The sequence below is a fragment of the Perognathus longimembris genome, chromosome 14, assembly GCF_023159225.1.
Source record: "Perognathus longimembris pacificus isolate PPM17 chromosome 14, ASM2315922v1, whole genome shotgun sequence".
NCBI classification, from domain to species: domain Eukaryota; kingdom Metazoa; phylum Chordata; class Mammalia; order Rodentia; family Heteromyidae; genus Perognathus; species Perognathus longimembris.
In genome coordinates, this window is record NC_063174.1 from 35,171,064 (window position 1) to 35,192,768 (window position 21,705).

Genomic DNA, 21,705 nt, shown 5'->3' on the forward strand with positions numbered 1-21,705 from the left:
GGCTTGTCTCACTCAACATTATTTGTTCGAGTTCTGACCATTTCCCTGCAAATAACAGTATTTCACCATTCCTAATCGCTATGTAGTATTCCATTGTGTATAAGTACCACAATATGACTTTTTTTTTACCCCTTTTTGTTAGATCTGGGCTTTGACGTCTAGGCTTGGGTGTTGGCTTTTAGGTGCTGCTCCTTTTGCTCAAGGCTAGCACTCTACCACTTAAGCTATAGCACCACTTCTGGATTTTTCTGTGATTAATTGGAGATTAGAGTCTCAAAAACTTTCCTCTCAGGGCTGGGGATATAGCCTAGTGGCAAGAGTGCCTGCCTCGGATACACGAGGCCCTAGGTTCGATTCCCCAGCACCACATATACAGAAAACGGCCAGAAGCGGCACTGTGGCTCAGGTGGCAGAGTGCTAGCCTTGAGCGGGAAGAAGCCAGGGACAGTGCTCAGGCCCTGAGTCCAAGGCCCAGGACTGGCCAAAAAAAAAAAAAAAAAAAAAACTTTCCTCTCAGGCTGGATTCGAGCTATGATCCTTATATCTCAGCCTCCTCAGTAGCTAGAATTTTTAATACAATTTTTACCTCTGATCACCTTCTATAATCATAGTTTCTTCCCAAAGGAGTCAGAGTTGCTCTCCCAAGCAGGGCTCCTCAGATGCTAAGAAATTCCCAACGTTTTTCCATTATAGTTTTCTCAAATCCTAAAAAAAAAACCAAAAACTGAAGACATGCAACCCCAAATATTTTTAGTAACAGTAGACCTATTTTCATGCTTATGGCTAGTAAAAGAATGTTTCTCAGTGCAACATGGTCTGTGATGATAGTTACAAGATAACTTAGAGATCTGTAAAAGATGGTACAGACAATAGACCCAAGAATGTGACAGGAGTTGAAAACACCTGCTACATCTATCCTTCCTGATCTATTAGTCCTGATTCTGTCTATGTGTACAACTTCATTTACAAATGACATTTGAAATATAACTCTCAAGTTCTTTAAAATGCAAGCCCTTCATTGAATGGCTTTACTCTTTTGTTGTTGTTGTTGTTGTTGCTGCTGCTGGTGGTGGTCCTGGGGCTTGAACTCAGGGCCTGTCCCTGGACCTCTTTGTGCTCAAGGCTAATCCTCTACCATTTGAGCCACAGCACCATTTCCAGCCTTTTTGAGTAGTTTATTGGAGATTAAAGTCTTACAGGAACGTTTCTGTATGGGCTGGCTCTGAATTGCAGCCCTCAGATCTCAGCCTCCTGAGTAGCTAAGATTACAGGCATGAACCACTGGCACCTGGCTGAAAGGCCTTACACTTGACCCAGCTTCCTTCCTTGCCATATTGATTGTTTGTATATATCAATGGCAAAGAAACTCAAAGCAAGTAATGAAAGAAATGGCTTCAAATTTGCACTCAAAAGAGGTAGGGAAGAAAGGATTTAAGAAACTAAAAAAGACAAACAACTACAAAAGCAATACTTGCAGAACTGCTTGGTGTAAGTGAACTGAACACCTGGGGGGGGGGGAAGGGAAAAGGGGAGGAGGGAGAGGGGTATGAGGGACAAGGTAACAAACAGTACGAGAAATGTATCCAATGCCTAACGTATGAAACTGTAACCTCTCTGTACATCAGTTTGATAATAAAAATTTGAAAAAAAAATTAAAAAAAAAGAAAGTTCCAGAAAATTACATACTCCAAACTTCTCTATTTGAGTGAAAACTTGAGACAAGAAAATTGTCCTTATTTTTTTTTTTTACATTTCTATTACATTGTGAAGTGCCACCGTGAATATATTAACTGAAGTATTTCTTGTGAAGTAAATAGACTAGTGAAACAGTAAGTGCATGGGTACATGAGACTGGAATACTTGAATTCTGTACTAGTAGGTAAGGAATAATGCTTAGACTTAGGGAGTTGTAGGATTACATGATTATTATGGTCACCTAAAAGTCTAAAAACCTAACTTTGGATAGGAATGTTTCTTTTTAAATACTGAATCTACAGTTGAACTTACAACATCAGAGAAATTTGTACTGTTTCTAATTATTTATTGTGGGAACAGAAATCTTGAATAATATTACTACAATACAAATTAGTCTAAGCTTTTTGACATCTTTGTGGTCCTGCACAGTTGAACTAGTTGTGGAATTCATGCTCATGTAACTGTATAGATGGTCTCTTTGAATCAAAGTTCTCATTTGTTGGGCTGTATTACAGAATTAAAACATTTATTTATTTATTTATTTTTGCCAGTCCTGGGCCTTGGACTAAGGGCCTGAGCACCTTCCCTGGCTTCTTCCAGCTCAAGGCTAGCACTCTGCCACCTGAGCCACAGCGCCCCTTCTGGCCACTTTCTATATATGTGGTGCTGGGGCATTGAACTGGGAGCTTCATGTGTAGGAGGCAAGCACTCTTGCCACTAGGCCATATTCCCAGCTTGAATTAAAACATTTTTAAACCACAGTGCTGTGTGTCTGTAGGTATAACTTAGTGTAATGTGAACGTAGATAACATGCACAGTACCCTAAATTCAGTCTCTGATACCAAAACAATAAGAGAGAATGCAGGGAAAGAAGGAATCAGGAAAGGAAAGGAGAAATACAAGGAAGTAGTGAGTGAAGAATGAGGGTAGAAAAAGAGGAAGGGAGGGAGGGAACAGAGTAAGGGAAGGAGGCCCTAACTCAGGTCTTTCTAATTTAACTTAATGGAAAAGTAATACTGAAAAGTATAAAACTTTCTAAAACATCCTGAAATATAATATAAAACGTTGATCTAGTAACATGAGCATAAATTGGGATTCCAACACATCTAAGTTGAACTCTAGCCTTCTTGGTTACAAGCTGTTGAATGTATATTTAGAGCACTTTGAATCTACTAATAAAAAATGAATGATTGTATTTCCTTACGTTTAAAAACAAGTATGACAGTTTGACAATAAAAATTTAAAAAACAAGTATGAATATTTAGCTAGTATGACTGATAAAGTTATTAAAGAGCAAAATTATCATAGGTAGTGGTAAACTCTTTTAACTTGAGTAAACTTTATATGGTTGAAAAGAACTTAATGTAATCCATATAAATACAAAACAGAATTGTAACTCTGTATGGTATTTTTTGTTTTATTGCCTCCAACAATTTGATGCTTTCATTCTCATGGTCAGTAATTAAAAATAAATATCTCGGGGCTGGGGATATAGCCTAGTGGCAAGAGTGCCTGCCTCGGTATACCCAAGGCCCTAGGTTCGATTCTCCAGCACCACATATACAGAAAACGGCCAGAAGCGGCGCTGTGGCTCAAGTGGCAGAGTGCTAGCCTTGAGCGGGAAGAAGCCAGGGACAGTGCTCAGGCCCTGAGTCCAAGGCCCAGGACTGGCCAAAAAATAAATAAATAAATAAATAAATAAATAAATAAATATCTCAAACTGCTTTACAAATTGATGAATAGTGAGAATTAATGAATTGTCTTTCTAAAAATTACTCGTTTTTCAGAAGAGTCTGTGTTACCTGGCTAAATATGAAGTACATGAGACTTGATTATTTTTAGCAAGCAATTTCTCCTTGTACCAATACTATTATTTTCTTTCAGGAAACTCTAATAGATTGGTGTGATGAAAAGGAACTTAATTTGATATTAACAACTGGAGGAACAGGATTTGCACCACGAGATGTCACTCCAGAGGTAAGAGAGTATATGCCTTTTATCTGTCATATTCAAGTAATGAACTACTTGAGTTATTTCTGATCCTTTTTTCTACTTTAAAAATAATTTTGCCAGAGAAAAGAAGTCCTTGATGTCATAAAAATGTAAGAGTTTGACTCCAGATGAATTATTATGAAAAATATTTTATAACTTTTTGGAGCTTAACTGTAAATGGTATAAGAAAGACTGAACTGTTCTAGAATTTAATCCTTTGCTTCATTTTCTATGGTGCCCGCTAAACCTTATTACATTATTGCAGAATTCTAATGTACTTTGTCAATACAGTTCAAAATGGTTCTGGTTCATCATTGTTAAGTTCCTTTGTCATCTGTCTAAAAATTTAAGTTTGAGGATGAGATAATTGTAAATAGCATATTTATAATAATTTCATAGAACTACTGATCAAAAAGTGACTTTTCCATAATTTTAAATGGGAATGATATTTAATTGTAGCATTTAATAAACTACAAAAACATTAATTTCTTAACTTCATACCACAAGAATCACCTACCTTTGCAAGGAAAAATTTATAGGAATAATGAAGAATAGATAATACTCGTTAGTCTATAGGAAGAGGTCTGTATTTTGTTTTGAAGGCCTCCATAAATTCCAAGTATCATATTGGAACAATATGAAACCTTATATTACTACTTGTGACATAGTTTTCTTTACCATCTGATAAAGTATTTATTGGCTCAATTTTGACTTAATGGTAGTTTTGTCCTTCAATTTTCAAATCAGTACATTATTATATCTACACTTTATTTTCAGCTACATACTTTTTCTTTACACTCATTAAATAATTCCTCTCATTCCTTCTCTACTACACTGTTTTTTCATACTTTAGCTTAATCAGATTCAACCAGATTTCCTTTTAAAATGCAGATTGCTGCAGGTTTTATATAGAGTTTCTCATTCAGTAATGTATATGTAGTATTTTACAATAGGTGCTGCCCAGCTTCTTCTATAAGGAGAGAACAAACATTTTAAGCTATGTAGGTCCTGTTATATCTTTATCATATAAATAAAATAAACATACATAGTAAAGGATTCAGGGATACACACACACATACATATATTCTTAACCTTGTAGACTGTTTAAAAACTTAATATAAATCTATTACAGATTCTATGAAGTTTAATATGCCTTTATTTATTATCTTTTTATTTGCATGCATTAATTGTACAGGGGGAGTTTCTTTATAACATTTTCCATACATGCATAAAATGTATTCCAGTCAAATTAAACCTCTCTATCAGTAATTCAGTATTTCTTCATGGAGTCCTGAAAACTTGTATTTCTTCCAAGGCCCAGGTGATGGTTCTTATCTACAGACTATACTTTTGAATTTGAAGAACCACTGTTCTAAGATATCAAAATGAAATTTTAAAGCAAACAGTAAAATACTTAATATTTTCCTATGTAAACAATACAAGCCTTTGATATTAGAATTACAGTTACAAATAAAAATAGATTTGCATGTAAAGCAATTCAAAAATTGTGCTGGGAGACTTTGAACTTCGAGTGCATAAAATCAAGTGTGTATTAATTATTCAATTTATTTTGTTTCTGGGTCCTAATTAGAAGTGGTCCTTTGGCCAATTTCTATATTTCTTTCACACTGTGAGACGAGCTACAAAAGTACAATTTAGAGGGAAGGCATAAACTGAAATAGTGTTTGTATTTTGTTCTTTTTATTTTGTGTATAAGAAATCTGACTACATATGTAAAAGTATATTTTTGGAGTTTGAGTATTAAGTGTTTAGATAAGTGATCTTTATATACCATGAATTGTTTGTATGAAGGTTTAATATTTTCATAATACTAACAGAAAAGTAGAAAAATTTTATTATAGATTCCATTCATAAACAATATTTTACTTATGGGAAAGTAAATTTACTTCACCAAATTCCCTGAATCCTTTGAGCTTCAGTATCAGGCTGAAAATGTAAACTTCTTTGAAAAATTAAAGTTCTGGCTCAGGTGCTCACTAACAAAATGATGATAGATGGGTTTTTACATTAATAACAAATGTGCATTTTCTCAAAAAATGGAATTCTCCAAGTCCCTGCATACCAAATATCTTTTGTTTCAATTCAGTTCTATTTCTGCTACCTGGAAGTATGGTCAGACTCCATAGTTTTGAAGTTCAGTACCAAAGACTCTAAACTTCAGGTGCCACTCTCAAATTTGGGGGCTCCAGATTACCTCCACTTTTGTCCTACTCTTTTTCATGGGTCTATAGATTTCTTCTTCTTTTTTTTTTTTTTTTTTTTGCCAGTCCTGGGCTTGGACTCAGGGCCTGAGCACTGTCCCTGGCTTCTCTGCTCAAGGCTAGCACTCTGCCACTTGAGCCACAGCGCCACTTCTGGCTGTTTTCTATATATGTGGTGCTGGGGAATTGAACCCAGGGCTTCATGTATAGGAGGCAATCACTCTTGCCACTAGGCCATATTCCCAGCCCAGGTCTATGGGTTTCTTAAACTTTCTCCTATCAGATTTGATTCTTGACCTGGAATGACTCACTAGCTTCTGAGAAATAGTCAATTACCATTTTATTATAAAGATGAAATTCATAAAAAGTCAAGTGGGTAAGGTATGGAAGGAAGAATTCAAAGAGTTCCCACATCCTTTTCTTGATACTTCAGATGACCAGCATTATCCTGAGGCTATTGGGGATTCCTTTGTACTTTAAAGGGATTTGTTATGGATAGTAAAACATACTCTTAACATTCAGGAAAGTCCAGTAGTTATAGAAATTTTGTATGAACATCCTGGGACAAAGACAAAATATATATCTTTTGTTTTACTGCAATAAGGTAGACATTTAACTGTCCCATGCTTTTATTTTAGTATGAAAAATAATAAGTCTTCTTACCAAGGTTATTGTGAAAATTGGCATTTTATGTGAGTTTCCTAATACAGGTTAAATTCTTTTTCTAGTTGCTATGTAACTACTAAATGGGGTAATTTGGGGATTTGTTTTGTACTTAACTATTAGATGGACACATGTGGGTCTTAAACAGGGTTCAAAGTGTTTCCTTGAAACCTATGAAAGCTTTTAAAATTATTATTTAATTTTGATATAATAAGATCCCTTCTAAGTCAGGGATCTTGACTTTTCTGCTATTGTAGTATATTTTTCTTTCCTTGTTTTTTCCTTTTATTTGGGGGGAAGGCACTATTTATTAGCAAGTATCTTGTCACCATAGTTTTATATAGCTCATTGTGTCCAAAAATTGAGTAGCCTTTTAGTCTTAAAAGTTTTGTAATTACTTGAAAATCATCTTACATTCTTACACACCTGCAGTAACCATGTTGGTAAGGTTGTATTGTGGCTTTATTTTTTAATGCATTAAAAATATACAAATAATCCACACTTCTTAACTTTATAGTTTTAGTTTAATGTGAAAACCTTTATATTTTAAGAATATATTGCACATCTCTGATTTGATGAAGGTTGGACAACTCATGGGCATTGTTGAAACACTAGTAACTGTAAAATGTCATAAAGTATAAAAACTTACTGCTGTACAAATTATTTTCATATTCTCCTTTCATTTACTTGCATAAAGAATTTTATTTTAGAAATGAAAGTTGTTATTGGCTTTAGAAGAAACTATAAGATTAAAGAAATATAAAATATATAACTATTAAAATGTGTTTGATAATAAGAAAATATTAAATTAATCTTTAGAAGGTAAATATTTTTCAGAGTAATACACTGAAGATGTAATGTCAGAAAGAAGGCTTATATACTAATATATTACTCTAATTGTGAAGATTTAAAAGTCCAATATAGCTGGCATCGGGGCTCATAACTTTAATTCTAGCTACTCAAAAGGTTGAGATCTGAGAATCTTGGTTCAGCGTCAACCCGGTCAGGAAAGTCCATGCAACTCTAATCTCCAGTTAAGAACCAAAAAGCTAGAAATAGCACTGTGGCTCAAAGTGGTAGAGCACTCACCTTGAGAAAAACCAAGCTCAGGGACAGTGCCCAAACCCAGGACTGGCACACATATACACGCACAAATAGTCCAGTGTACACTTACAGCCTAACCAATCATTCATTCAGAAAGCTATTGGGTATGTCTTTCTGTAGTTGTTTTGTTCCTTGAACTCAGTTCCTAAAATTCTCAGGCAACGTTTTTGCTCACAGCTGGCATTTTACCACTTGTACAGCTGTTTTCTTCATTAGTTAGAAATAGGAGTCTTGGAAATATTTTGCCCAGGCTAGCCTAGAATCATAATCCTCAGATCTCACTCTCCCTGAGTTGCTAAAATTATGAGTATGAGCCACATGTATCCAGCTAGCTTATTCTTACTCTTTAATATGTATTCTGTGTTAGGCTTGCACACAGTGTTAAAAATGAGTAAAACATGTTTTGTGTTCCAAAAGAGCTCATTATCACAGGGATTAACAAACGGGCCATTGGTCAAATCCAGCCCATCACTGTTTTTACATGGCATATAGGAATGGAGTTTACAGTTTTATATTGTTAAAATTTCAAAAAAAAAAAAGAATAATATATTGTGACATATGAAACTTACTTGAAATTTAAATTTCATTGACTATAAGTGACTATTTGTTAGACCATAGTACATTCATTCATTTATGCCTACTATGTTTCAAATGAATGTGTTAAGGAGTTTTAACTAAAAATGTATAATTTATAGAGCCTTTACTTCATCAAATGACCTCTTATAGAAAACTTTACCAACAGATCTACTAGATGACAATAGGTCATCTTACTCATTTTTAAAGTTTTCTGACTTGTACCTTTTTTTCTTTCAAGCAATGCTGAATTGTAAGGTTTACTTTCTAAAGTTTTTAATTTTAGATTAGACAGAGCAAGAATACTTTTCTACCATATTGGTGTACATTGCCCTTTGATCTCCATATAATGTATTTTTAATGATCTCATTTTAATTTGGCCCTACTTAAAAATAAGGTCATTAGCCAGGTACTGGTGGCTCACGCCTGCAATCCTGGCTACTCAGGAGGCTGAGATCTGAGGATCACGGTTCAAAGCCTGCCAGGACAGGAAAGTCTATGAGACTCTTATCTCCAATTAACCACCAGAAAAGTAGAAATTGGGTTGTGGCTCTAGTGGTAGAGCACTAGCCTTGAATTGAAGAGCTCAGGGACATTACCCAGGCCCAGACAGAGTTCAAGCCTCACAACCTACAATAAATAAATAAATAAAAATAAAAAATAGGGGGCTGGGAATATAGCCTAGTGGCAAGAGTGCTTGACTTGTATACATGAAGCCCTGGGTTCGATTCCCCAGCACCACATATATAGAAAATGGCCAGAAGTGGCGCTGTTGCTCAAGTGGCAGAGTGCTAGAAGCCAGGGACAGTGCTCAGGCCCTGAGTCCAAGGCCCAGGACTGGCAAAAAAAAAACACACACACACACAAAAAAAATAAAAAATAGGGTTAGATTTTGTGGCTCACTGCGTTTAGACTTTAATATAGTATTGTCCCTGAATGTCTCTCTTCTTCCTTTTTTTTTTATTGTCAAAGTGTGATACAGAGGGGTTACAGGTTCTTATGAAAGGCAGTGAGTACATTTCTTGTTCTAGTTGTTACCTCCTCCCTCATTTACCCCCCTCCTCTCTCCCGCTTCCCCTCTCCCCCCAAGAGTTGTGCAGTTGGTTTACACCAAATGGTTTTGTAAGTATTGCTATTATCTCCATGGGCAGTATAACATATTTAAAAAAATAAATATCCTTTCTTCTAAATACAATGTAAAACTTGAGGCTTTCACAGCTGATGAAATACTTATAAAATATCTAAATTCCTACTCTCAAAGTGTTTTAGGTGCCGTTCTCAGTAAGGCCTTCTAGCAGAAGTGTGTTGATATAATTGGTCATTATGAAGTAATCATATAAAAAAGGAGTAACAAAACTTTCAGAGAACTTTGTACATGATACAAGTAATATTTATTTGAAAATGTGTATGTAGTTGTTTTAATAGGAGAGTGAACAGATATCTGTCAAAATGACTAATGCTAAGAAGAGTAATTCTCAAAGTCTGGTACAAAGGAAAGATGAAGTTTTAGGAAAAAATCTCAATTTCACAAGGCATATTCTCTTTATGCCTTCACTAGGTATTTTTGTTTGTTTTTGCAATAGAATAGTATCTAAGCTTTACTACAAATACTTAAAAGCTAAGGTAATTTGGATTTTTTTCATTTAACATATCAGTCTATGAGTACAATGCATCTTGATCAGTGTCACTCATTTTAACATCTCCACTGATCCCCTCAAGTTACCTGCTTCCATTTTCCCATACATACATTGAATATTATCACTGGATTCACTTATCCTTCCTCCATTCATCTCTCCCTCACCCCTTAATGTCCATGCTCTTCAGGAAAAAAATGTTTGAACTTTCTCATATTCTGTTTGTTAGACTGTAAGTAAAAATATGAAATCCTTCACAAATGTGTGTGTTTTCCTTTCACAAGGGCCATGCTAATTCTCTCTGTATCATTCTAATTTTAGTGTACATACTGATGAAATGAGTACAAAAAGGCCAAAATTCTAATACAAAGAAAAAGCTAATCAGTTTATACCCATTAATTTTATAATCAACTTTTCATTCATATTTTTCATTTTTTAGTTGCATATTTTATAAGTCAGGTATTTGTTATACAATCATTTACTTATTGTTTTCTTATATGTTTGAAAAACAAGAAGATATATTGTATTCATAAACTTCTTTGCTAAATGGCAACTCCTTTGTACAACTTAACGATAATTATAAAAATAATTTTGAAAAATGTTTAAAAATCAATAATACTGTGAAGTACTAGGAAGAAGACCATACTGACCTAAGTTAATTGAATGTCCATGATTCTCAATTTGTTTTATTTGTAAAAGTGAGAATTTACATTTAATAATTTTACCTAAAAGTTAGCATGAGAAATTTTAGTAATGAGAAAAACTTAAAAACATTCTGTCAGAATTATAGAAATATTTTGTTTTATCATTTGTTCCTGAGAGAAAATGTTAACGTGTATAAAGTATATAGTTTCATATATAGAAATTTTGATTGTTTCACTAAAAATGTAACATACTGACACTATAAAATTTATGTTAGAATAGTCTCTGAATGATATTTTGAAGTTCTAGTGTTGTTTTGAGTAAAATACCTATTATTTATAATAACTAAAACTAATCTTAATGAAGTAGGATTTTAAATATCTAGAAACCTGTTCTTTGTAAATAAGTTGCTTCAACAATGTGAAAGTGCTTTTTAAAGCTAAGGGCTAGACACCATTATCCTTGAGATATTTACAATTAGATTGAATAATATATTTCTTCAGGATCACTGAACCCAGCCATCACACAGCCTCTCTCACCTTCATCTCTCCAGCAGAGTAATGAATCGTTTGGTGGGGTCTGAAAGCACAGATCAGCAGAGTATCCAAGTCCCATAAATTTTCGCTTCCAGTGTATAAAATTCATTACTCTATTTCTTCATCCCACTATCCAGGGCATATTTAGGACAATAATGCTTTTTATACTTTCTGTGCCTAGGGCCATAAAATGGCTGTTGTGCAAGAAGTGGTTAGATCTCCTAGTGACTTTCAGTACACACACACAAAAAAAACCTTTTAAGGTGCAAGTGTTATATGGGAATTCAGTTGTGAGATACAGAGAAACCACATTTTGAGAGGTTCAGTCTGGAGTCTTTATTAGAAAGCTGGCAACTACAAATAGACTCATGCCTCGCCCCCTCCCAAAGACCTTGCAGCCTCTAATATACTTAATACTGCTAGGAAACTGAGCCATGAGGGTAGTAGATAAAGAAAGAGCGGAAAACAGTCTCAACAAACCATATCTATGGAGGGTTGAAGAGGGACACCATGGTAACCTGAGGAGAGTCAAGGGACACAAGGCATGGTGCAGTGGTGGCAGGGGTCTACATCGGGTCATGGTTAGAGAGCAGGGTCACAGTGACCTCAAGAGTCCAAAGAGTCTCTAGAATTCATGGTACACGTCTGGGAACCTATTGTCCAGGTACATATACTATTTATTATTCAATCTTAAGTATACAGAACAATGAAAGAATATTGAAAGCTGTAAGAAAGAAGTGCCCAATGACATATAAAGGTAAAGCCATTAGAATAACAATGGATTTCTCAAAAGAAAGTCTAAAAATGAAGAGGGCTTACAGTGATATATCCCTGAAAGAAAAATGATTTTCAGCCTGTGTTGTTGTCTCTGACAAAGCAAATCTTCATTATTGAAAGAGAAATAAAACTTACCATAATAAAAAAACTAAAGAAATTTATTATTACTAAGCCAGCACCTTAGAAGATACTGAAGGAATCATATACACAGATGAGAAAGACAAACACAAGCTGAAAAAATATGGGAAAGAATGAATCTTAGTAGATGAATAGTGAAGCAAATGAGGATTAAGAAAGACTTGAACATCCCAAACACAACAAAATGACAGAAATCATCATACATCTGTTAATAAGTACAGAATGTCCATTAATAATAACTGAATATTATCTCAGTTCTCCAATCAAAACACAGAATGACTGATTGGATTTAAAAATGCAGACGCAGCATTGGTTGTCTACATTCAGTGTACCCTGGCAAAGATAAACACAGTTTTAAGTGATAGTGGAAAATATTACAAGCAAGTGGAGCTTGAAAGCAAACAAGAGTAGATATTCTCATCTGACGAAACAGACTTCAAACCAGACTTAATATGAAGAGACAAATAAGGTCACTTAATATTTGTGAAGGGAATGATCCATGAAGAGGACATAGCAGTCATAAGTGTATACCCACCAAACATCAATACAAGTGATTTCATAAAAGCAAACACTTCTGGACAATAATGCATTGTAATTATAATGAAGACTTCGTTGCCGACTTCACCAATAGATAACTAATCCCCCCCCCAATCAACAAAGCAACTTTAGAATTAAATTACATTATAGATGAAGTGAATTTAACTACATCTACAGAATAATCCACTAGATAATGACAGAATATACATTCTTCTCAACAGTCCTTGGGACATTGCTGGAAAGAAATCAAATCCTAACAAATAAAAAAAAATCAAAGTAACTTTTTTTTTTTTTTTTTGCCAGTCCTGTGGCTTGAACTCATGGCCTGAGCACTGTCCCTGACTTCTTTTTGCTCAAGGTTAGCATTCCATAATTTCCACAGTGTCACTTCTGGCTTTTTCTGTTTATGTGGTGCTGAGGAATTGAACCCAGGGCTTCATGTATACAATGCGAGCACTTTACCACTAGGCCATATTCCCAGCCCCCAAATCGATGTAACTTCCATTTTATTAGATCATAATAGAATAAAATTAGAAATATAATAAATGGATCAATCACATTGAATAATTAGTTGATCTTTAAATAAATAAATTCAAGAATCAGTGAAATCTCAAATAAAGTACCCAATGATGCATCTCAAACACATAGAAATATCAAAATAAGGGCTGGGAATGTGGCTTAGTGGTACAGTGCTTGTCTATCACACATGAAGCCCTGGCTTCCATTCCTTAGCATCACACAAGAAAAAGCCAGAAGTGACACTGCAACTCAAGTAGTAGAGTGCTAGCCTTGAGCAAAAAGGAAGCCACAGTGCTCAGGCCCTGAGTTGAAGCCCTAGGATTGGCAAAAAAAGAAAGAAATATCAAAGTAAGTCAGACCCAAAATTAGTAACTGGGAAGCAATGATAACATTTAGGTCAAAAACAGATGAAATTAAGACCTGAAAAAAACACCAAAGAGACAGAATAGAAGGAACATACTGCAACATAACAAGACTATGATTTAAAAAAAAATCTAGCCAAGGGCTGGGAATATGGTAGTGGCAAGAGTGCTTGCCTCATATACATGAAGCCCTGGGTTCGATTCCCCAGCACCACATATATCGAAAACGGCCAGAAGTGGCGCTGTGGCTCAAATGGCATAGTGCTAGCCTTGAGCAAAGAGAAGCCAAGGACAGTGCTCAGGCACCAAGTCCAAGGCCCAGGACTGGCAAAAAAAAAAAAAAAATCTAGCCAAAGTCAGACTAAACAAAGAATGAACTGCAGACATTCCCTATATAGTCAGTAAGAAGACATTTTGTACTCTTTCAGTGTTGCAGTTGAATTGCTATTCAGAAATATTAGGCAAGAAAAAGGAATGTAGATAGGTAAAGACATAGTCAAATTATCCTTATGTGCAAAAGATGTCATCCTACTGTAAAGAATCCACCAAAACAGAGAAGAAACCTCTTAGTTTGGTAACATTTTCATTAAAGAAGCAGAATATAAAATCAGTAGCTTTGTACATATTACTAATGTAATAACCTAAAAAATAATATTCACAGTAGCCAAACTAATCTCATTCTCTAGAAAACTGTTGCATTCACAGTAGCTCAAAAACACCTAATAATAAACATTACTTAGGCAGTAGAAGACTCTACAATGAAAATTATAAAACACTAAAGAAAATACTAGAGAGCCCTCCCATGTTAATGAATTGGCAAAAAGTAAGACTGTGAAAATGAACAAAAACAAGCCACAGAGCCAATGCAATACCCATCAAAATCCCAATGTCATTTTCACAAGTATGGAAAACCAATTCTTGAATTCATATAGGAGCATAAAAGACATCAAAAGCTACAGAAATTCCAGCAAAACACTGTTGCAGGTATCAATCCTTATCTTCAAACTATAGATCCCTAAATAACACAAACAGCATATTATTCTCTCTATCTCTCTCTCACACACACACACACACACAAACACACACACACACACATTACACACACACGAATACCAATGGAAGAGAAGACCCAGAAATAAGTGTACAGTGTAGACAGCTATGGCCACCGGTATTCAACAGTGAAGGAATACACACACACACACACACACACACACACACACACACACACACACACACACTCTCGCACGCATGCACGCATTGAAGAAAAGGTTGTGGGAAAACACCAAATGTAGAATACTGAAATTGCATCTTCAGCTCTCTTTTCAAAAATCCATCCAAAATGTAATCAAAATCATTAATGTAATGCCATAAACTTTGAACATACTGAAGGAGAACTTAAGGGAAATACTTGAATCTAGAAGCCTAAGTAATGACCTTCAAAATAGCACTCCAGATTATCAGGGAATAAAAGCAAGAATTGACTGATGGGTTTAAATCATATAAAGAAGCTTCTGCACATCAAAGGAATAATTACAAAAATGGAGGGACACCCCACCAAATGGGAAAAAGCATTCACATGCTTCCTATCAGCTAGGAGCTTAATATCTAGAATATATAAATATCTAAAAACTAATAAAACTAATAATTGTTAAAGAAACAAATCCAATTAATAAATGGAAAAATGAACTGAACAGACAGATCACAGGGAAAAAATAGCAAATAAATACATGAAAAATATACAACATCCTTAGCTATAAATAAAATACAAATCAAAATATAATTGATATTTCATCTTACTCCATTCAGAAGACACTAACAATAACAAATTCTGGAAAGGATATGCTGCAATTGGATGGGATTTACATAGATATAGATATATAGATAGATACATGTTGTGTTGTGTTGGTGAGAGTGTAAATTACTGAAGCTACTATGAAAATTAAAAAAAAAAACTAAGAATAGGACTGTCATATGATCTTGCTAGAAATACTCTTGGTCAATTATCCAAAGGATTGTGTACAACTTGCAGTGTATAGATTTGGAAACCCATATTTATTGCAGCATTATTCAAAATAGCCAAACTGTAGAATAATCAAAGCTACCCAAGAATGAACAAATCATTAAAAAGAAATGCAGTGCATATACACAATGGAGTATTAACCATAAAGTAGAATAAAATTATATTGCTTGCAGAAAAATATGTAGGACTGGAGATCATTTTGTTAAGACAATCCAAATTAAAAAAGACAAATATACCACATGAGTTCTCGTTTATGAAATCTATACCTGGAGATATTGGTGAGCAGTGGGTGAAGGGCAAGAAAAGAGTATGATGAGTGGTGAATATAATGGACATAGCTTAATAAAACCACTAAAAATTTTAAAAGAGGGTGAAGGAAGTAGTGATAATAAAAAATAAAAAGAGCCAATTTAATCAAAGTATATGTATAGGGAAATATCACACTGGAATTCCTTGTGTAGTAAATACATGCTAATATGAAAATAGGCTGTAATAAAAACCAACATGTACATTATAAAATCTGTTTATCTTTTTGTTTGATAAGAGATTTTGCCACGCTACCTAGATGATCTTTCAGATTGAGCTTGAATGATTTTTCTACCTCAGCTTCCCTGTTGTTTAAGACTATAAATATAAGAAGCTGGGAATATGGCCTAGTGACAAGAGTGCTTGCCTCATATACATGAAGCCCTGGGTTTGATTCCCAAGCACCACGTATATAGAATATGGCCAGAAGTAGTGCAGAGTGCAAGCCTTGAGCAAAAGAAGCCAGGGACAGTGCTCAGGCCCTGAGTCCAAGCCCCAGGACTGGCCAAAAAAAAAAAAAAAAAAGACTATAAATATATGCATTTATGCTGTGTTTTAAGCATATTTTAGCATATTTAAGATTCAGAATTACCAGAAACTGAGACAGATGTATAGTTTTGCCCATGATTATCTAAGCTAATAAGTGACAATAATGCATGTAAAACGATGCACTATAACAGGTCATTTTTGTAGATGTTTAGAGTCCATTTTTATTTGAATTTTTTTTCATTTTGTTAATAATACTTAAGACTTAATTAGATATGCTAATCTCAAATACTTCTGCTAACATTGTACTTCTGGAAGGAATTGGTAAAAATAAATGTAACAAGAATACATTTACCAAGGAAAAAATAAGATGGATAAAAAGATAAGTTCTGTAATGTCTATTATATGGAGAATGTGGATTATTAGTATAGTTGGATTAATTAACTTCTGAAATCCTTAATACAAGTTCTGGATATAAAAATAATCATGAGTACATTTATTGCTGCTAAACCTACTACTTTTGTTTTAGTTTTCTAATTTCTTGTAGCATCAAATTCTTGGAATTTCAGTTGAAATAACTCACACGTGTGAAATTGATAGGTTATTTTTTATCAGTTGTTCTCTGTTTAAGTCTTTAAACTGATACACAAAAACACTATGCTTTATATAAGGCTTAAATTTGGTTAAACAGTAATAGCCTTCCTGTATCTAAGGCTTATGATTATTTCTACATCAGAATATAAACATACATATAAACTTCATGTTTACTAAAAACATTCATTATCTTTGTTCAGTTTCACAAATATTTATGGATCACTTGGACATTATCTTGAATTCATTACTAAAGTACTTGTACTCATAATAGAATGATCATATTACAAATCAAGACAGTAAAACCCTGGTACAAGAAATGTTGAGCAAAATCAGGCCTAAATATTTCTTTGAAAGGAAAGTATTAAAACCCATCTGAGTTGCCAGTAAAATTCTTACCAATGTAGAATTTAAACTAAAGTTAAAGAAGATAAATAGCATTCTGATATGGGAAGACTAATGTGTTACTGGTGAGAATAAAAAATAAAGCTAAAAGCTAGATATGGATGAATATAAATTTAAATATTGGTATCTAGAGCAGAATTTTTCTTACGTAAAAGGATGGATAGACTAAACCTATGTTATTCTGTTTCTTCCTCACATTAGCTAGACTGTTTCCATATAGAAATGAGAAGCGATAATTTTTAATGTTTAGCAATTCCTTGGAGTTCAGACATAAAAGTCATGCCATCTTTATTGCTTAAAATGGGCTATTTAAATCAGCATTTAAAAAAATTAATATTAGCACATTCCTCATTAAGTCTAACTTAGTTATTTGAATTAACAGAAAAGGAATACAAGGGGTCTTAATTCACCAGGGAAATGTTTGTTTAGCATGCATGAATCATCTGTGGCTTTGAGAGGGAAAAAAAAGTCCTGATTTAATCTGTGAACCTTGTAAATATCATCACAATTATTTGAGTGGGGGAAAAATGAGGGAGGAGGTAACAACTTGAACAAGAAATGTACTCAGGGCCTTACATAGGAGTCTGTAACCCCCCTGTACCACACTTTGACAATAAAGAAAAAAGTTTAATTTAAAAAAAAAAAGCACAAAGTCAAATTTGGGGGGTTTTATTTGGGGGAGGGGTGCGTTATGGAAGCATTTTAGTTAATACTTCTCTCAAAATCAAGCCAATCAAGAAAATATTATTTTTCTAACTAGCTTAGTATTATATAAGAAAATTATAAACTCTATAATAGAGAAATCACAGTTGTCAGAGTTTAAGGAAAATTTAAAAAATCATAGTAATAACCCTTAGCATGAACTTTTGTGACTTCCAGCCTTTACTGGAATATCTGTCATAACTATTTTCTCCTAAAACTTTATTGCTTAGACAATTCTAATTATATGAAAGTCCAAACATATCAAGCTAAAATCTATAACCATAAATTGCTACCCACTGGCCCTTTTTTTGCCCTGTATGAAAAGGCAAAAAAGAAAGTTAATTCCTTATTTATATGACAATGTTTACATAGAATATTACATTTCCTTTTAAGTCCTCTTGCTCTCACTTTTATTTTTTTCTACTAGCCACAGATTTTTCCAAGATAGGTGGGAGGGTGACCGGTGGGGGGCAGATAGGATACATATTCCCAAGATTTTATATATTAAAAAATTCATTTGTGGGCTGGGAATCTGGCCTAGTGGTAGAGTGCTTCACTTGCATAAATGAAGCCCTGGGTTCAATTCTTTAGCACCACATATATATAAAAAACCAGAGGTGGTGCTGTGGCTTCAGTGGTAGAGTGCTAGCATTGAGCAAAAAGAAGCCAGGGACCCTGGCTTGAATTCAGGCCCTGAGTTCAAGCCCTATGACTGGCAAAAAGAAAAAAAAATCAAATCAGTTAGATACATCATAAGAGCTATAAATGGCCTTTTATGTAATACTGTTTATTTGAAAAGCTTCTATACCATAAAACAACATTTAAGAAAAATTCATTTATCAGATATATCCCATTATTGATACCAGTTATCAGAGGAAACAACACATTGCTTTTTAAGTTATAATTTTAAGAATGAGGCAAAACATAAAAATTTCCTATGTGAAGAACCCACATATAAAATCATGCCTTCAGTTTTCTTTAAATGTATGTCTGAATTGCCTGTCTACTGTATACTAGAATATGTTCTCAGTAAATTATGCTAAATTGTCTCTGAACTAGATTAATATTGCTCTTGTGGTCATTTAAGAAGTAATGTAGCACAGTTAAAAGCATAGACTATTTGGGGTTAAATCTCAGGTCTACTTCTTACTAGTATATGTCATTAAACAACTTACCTAATTTTCTTTTTTTTTTTCCTAATTTTCTATACTTCAGATTTCTTATGTTCAATACAACAATTGTAAGAACAGTTAATTTATAGAGTAGTTACAGTCGATAAATTAATGTGTATTGTGGCATTAGCCCTTTTTGGTACTATAACAAATAAATCTGGAATAGGATAATTTATAAAGAAATAAGGTTTCTTTAGTTCACCAACTAGGAGCCTTAAAATTCCAATATCAATTGGCCGTTTTAGTTCAGACTCTGTTGAGGGCCTTATGATGAAGAGCATCATGGCAGGAAAAAAGAAGAACTAGAGATCACCTTACTAGATAGGAAGGCATAGCACAATTAAATCATTGTCCTCAGGTTTTTATAACAACTTGTTTTCTCTAACACAGAGACCCTTGATCAAACAGTGTACAAATTATAGCAGGCTGTAAAAACAGTATTTGCTGATAAACATTGTAATTTTTGTTTGCATTTTATTATTTGGGAATTTCTTTTTGGCACAGGGGCTCTGACTGGCCCTTCCTTCCTTCCTTCCTTCCTTCCTTCCTTCCTTCCTTCCTTCCTTCCTTCCTTCCTTCCTTCCTCCCTCCCTCCCTCCCTCCCTCCCTCTCTCCCTTCTTTCTTTCCTTCCTTCTGCCCTCCCCCTTCTCTTCCTCCTTTCTATTTCCTCTTTCCTCCTCCTTCCTAGATGAAAATTTATAGAAGGAAAAGATAGGCCATGTTTTATTAGGAAGTGATTTTTACTCTGGCTTTATAACTTTTTAAATACTTACTTACAAAATGTAGATATTGGAATCAATAAGAAAATATACCCCTTAGTTATAAATAGTATATAAATATATTTCATATTCTTAGAGTTGCTTACTATGATTCAGGATTGTATTATATAGGCAGCCATATTATAATGAAGCCAGTTAATAAAAACTTCATTGATGGACAGAGACTTACATCATACAAAGTTTCCATTATTATTAAACAAGAAGTTAAAAGTTTGGTATTTATGTAATAGTTTAGTATGAGTTCTATTTGTAGGTCCTCTTTGTTTTGTTTTTCATTCTCCCCTCCTTTTTTGGTCATTTTTTACTTAACCTACACTGTTCCCTATTCGCAGCATAGAAGTGCTCTTTGAGGAATAAAGTCTGTTTTCACATAATACTGAAAGCAAGTCAGTATAAATTTACCTTTCCTCTATGTACATCATGAACAAATATAAAATCCTTAGGACAAAGGTGTGTGTGTGTGTGTGTGTGTGTGTGTGTGTGTGTGTGTGTGTACATGCTAGTCCTTGACATTAGAGCCTAGGCACTGTCCCTCAGCTTTTTTGCTCGAGGCTACTGCTCTACCACTTGAGCAATAACTTCACTTCTGGATTTGGGAGTAGTTAATTGAATATGAGTCTCACAGACTTTCATGTCCAACTGGCTTCAAACCACAATCCTAAAATCTCAGCTTCCTAAGAAGTTAGGATTATAGTCATAACCCACCAAGCCTAATTAGCAAACTTATTTTATAAAGGGCCAAATGGAAAATATTTTAGATTTTATGGTCCATACGGTCTTGATTATACATACCTAATTCTGCTATCTCTATGTCAGAAAAGCAGATCATTCATATAAATGAATGAGCATGGCTCTGTTTCAGTGTATCTTTATTGTAGTCACTAAAAATGTATTTCATATAATTTTCATGTCATGAGATATTATTCTTTTGATTTATTTTAAATCAATTTCAGACTTACAGGTCATTTTCAGATTACAGGCCGTACAAAAACAGATAGTAGGCCAGATTTTACTCATATTTACCTACCTCATGAGACATATCTGTCCTCTTATATGGTAGCACCTATTCTCCTTCAAAAGTTTGTGAGCTTCAGAAGAATGCTTTGATATTTTGAGATCAAGAAAGAAGTCCCTGGGCTGGGGATATAGCCTAGTGGCAAGAGTGCCTGCCTCGGACACACGAGGCCCTAGGTTCGATTCCCCAGCACCACATATACAGAAAACGGCCAGAAGCGGCGCTGTGGCTCAAGTGGCGGAGTGCTAGCCTTGAGCGGGAAGAAGCCAGGGACAGTGCTCAGGCCTGGAGTCCAAGGCCCAGGACTGGCCAAAAAAAAAAAGAAAAAAGAAAGAAAGAAGTCCCTGAAGAAAATCATGTTTTCGAGACTCATATAACAAAAGCCTTCAAGATGTTGGGGATATACCAATGAACAAAGAAGTCACAAGTTCCTACCTTTATAGGGTTCACTCTATTATTCCAAAATTATACCTAAATATTACCAAAAGTTCTTACATTTTTGCAATTTTAATGTGGCGACATAATCTTCACAAATCAAGTAAGCAAAATGGATATTATTGAGTATGTAATATTCTGTGTATAAAAATAAATCAGTGAAGTGTGAAGGACTGTCCAGGCAAGAAAGAACATTATAATTCTTAAGTAGGATCATCCATCAGAAAAGGTGACATTTGAGCAAAGATCTAAGAAAGAAAAAGAAAGGCATGGCTTTTCATGAAAACCTTTATGTCACCTTTCGTGCAATAGACTAAATACCTGGCTTAATGTGATTCACTTTGTAATAGAGAAACCACTTGGAAGTTAATAAAATAAGGTAAAAAATTAGAGTACCTG

General features: G+C 34.3%; 1 protein-coding gene and 1 non-coding gene across 3 annotated transcripts in view; one reads left to right on the forward strand and one right to left on the reverse strand.

The window, feature by feature from the left end:
- Positions 1-21,705, forward strand: part of Gphn (gephyrin) — a 386,872-nt gene that overhangs the window by 160,749 nt on the left and 204,418 nt on the right. For both annotated transcript variants that reach the window (XM_048361849.1, XM_048361848.1), the window contains exon 4: positions 3,580-3,672. In XM_048361849.1, the coding sequence (XP_048217806.1) occupies positions 3,580-3,672 (93 nt within the window). The remainder of the gene's footprint in view (positions 1-3,579; positions 3,673-21,705) is intronic.
- On the reverse strand, positions 10,122-10,228 carry LOC125363755. Its single transcript, XR_007213336.1, has one exon. It is a non-coding gene; the product is annotated as a U6 spliceosomal RNA (small nuclear RNA).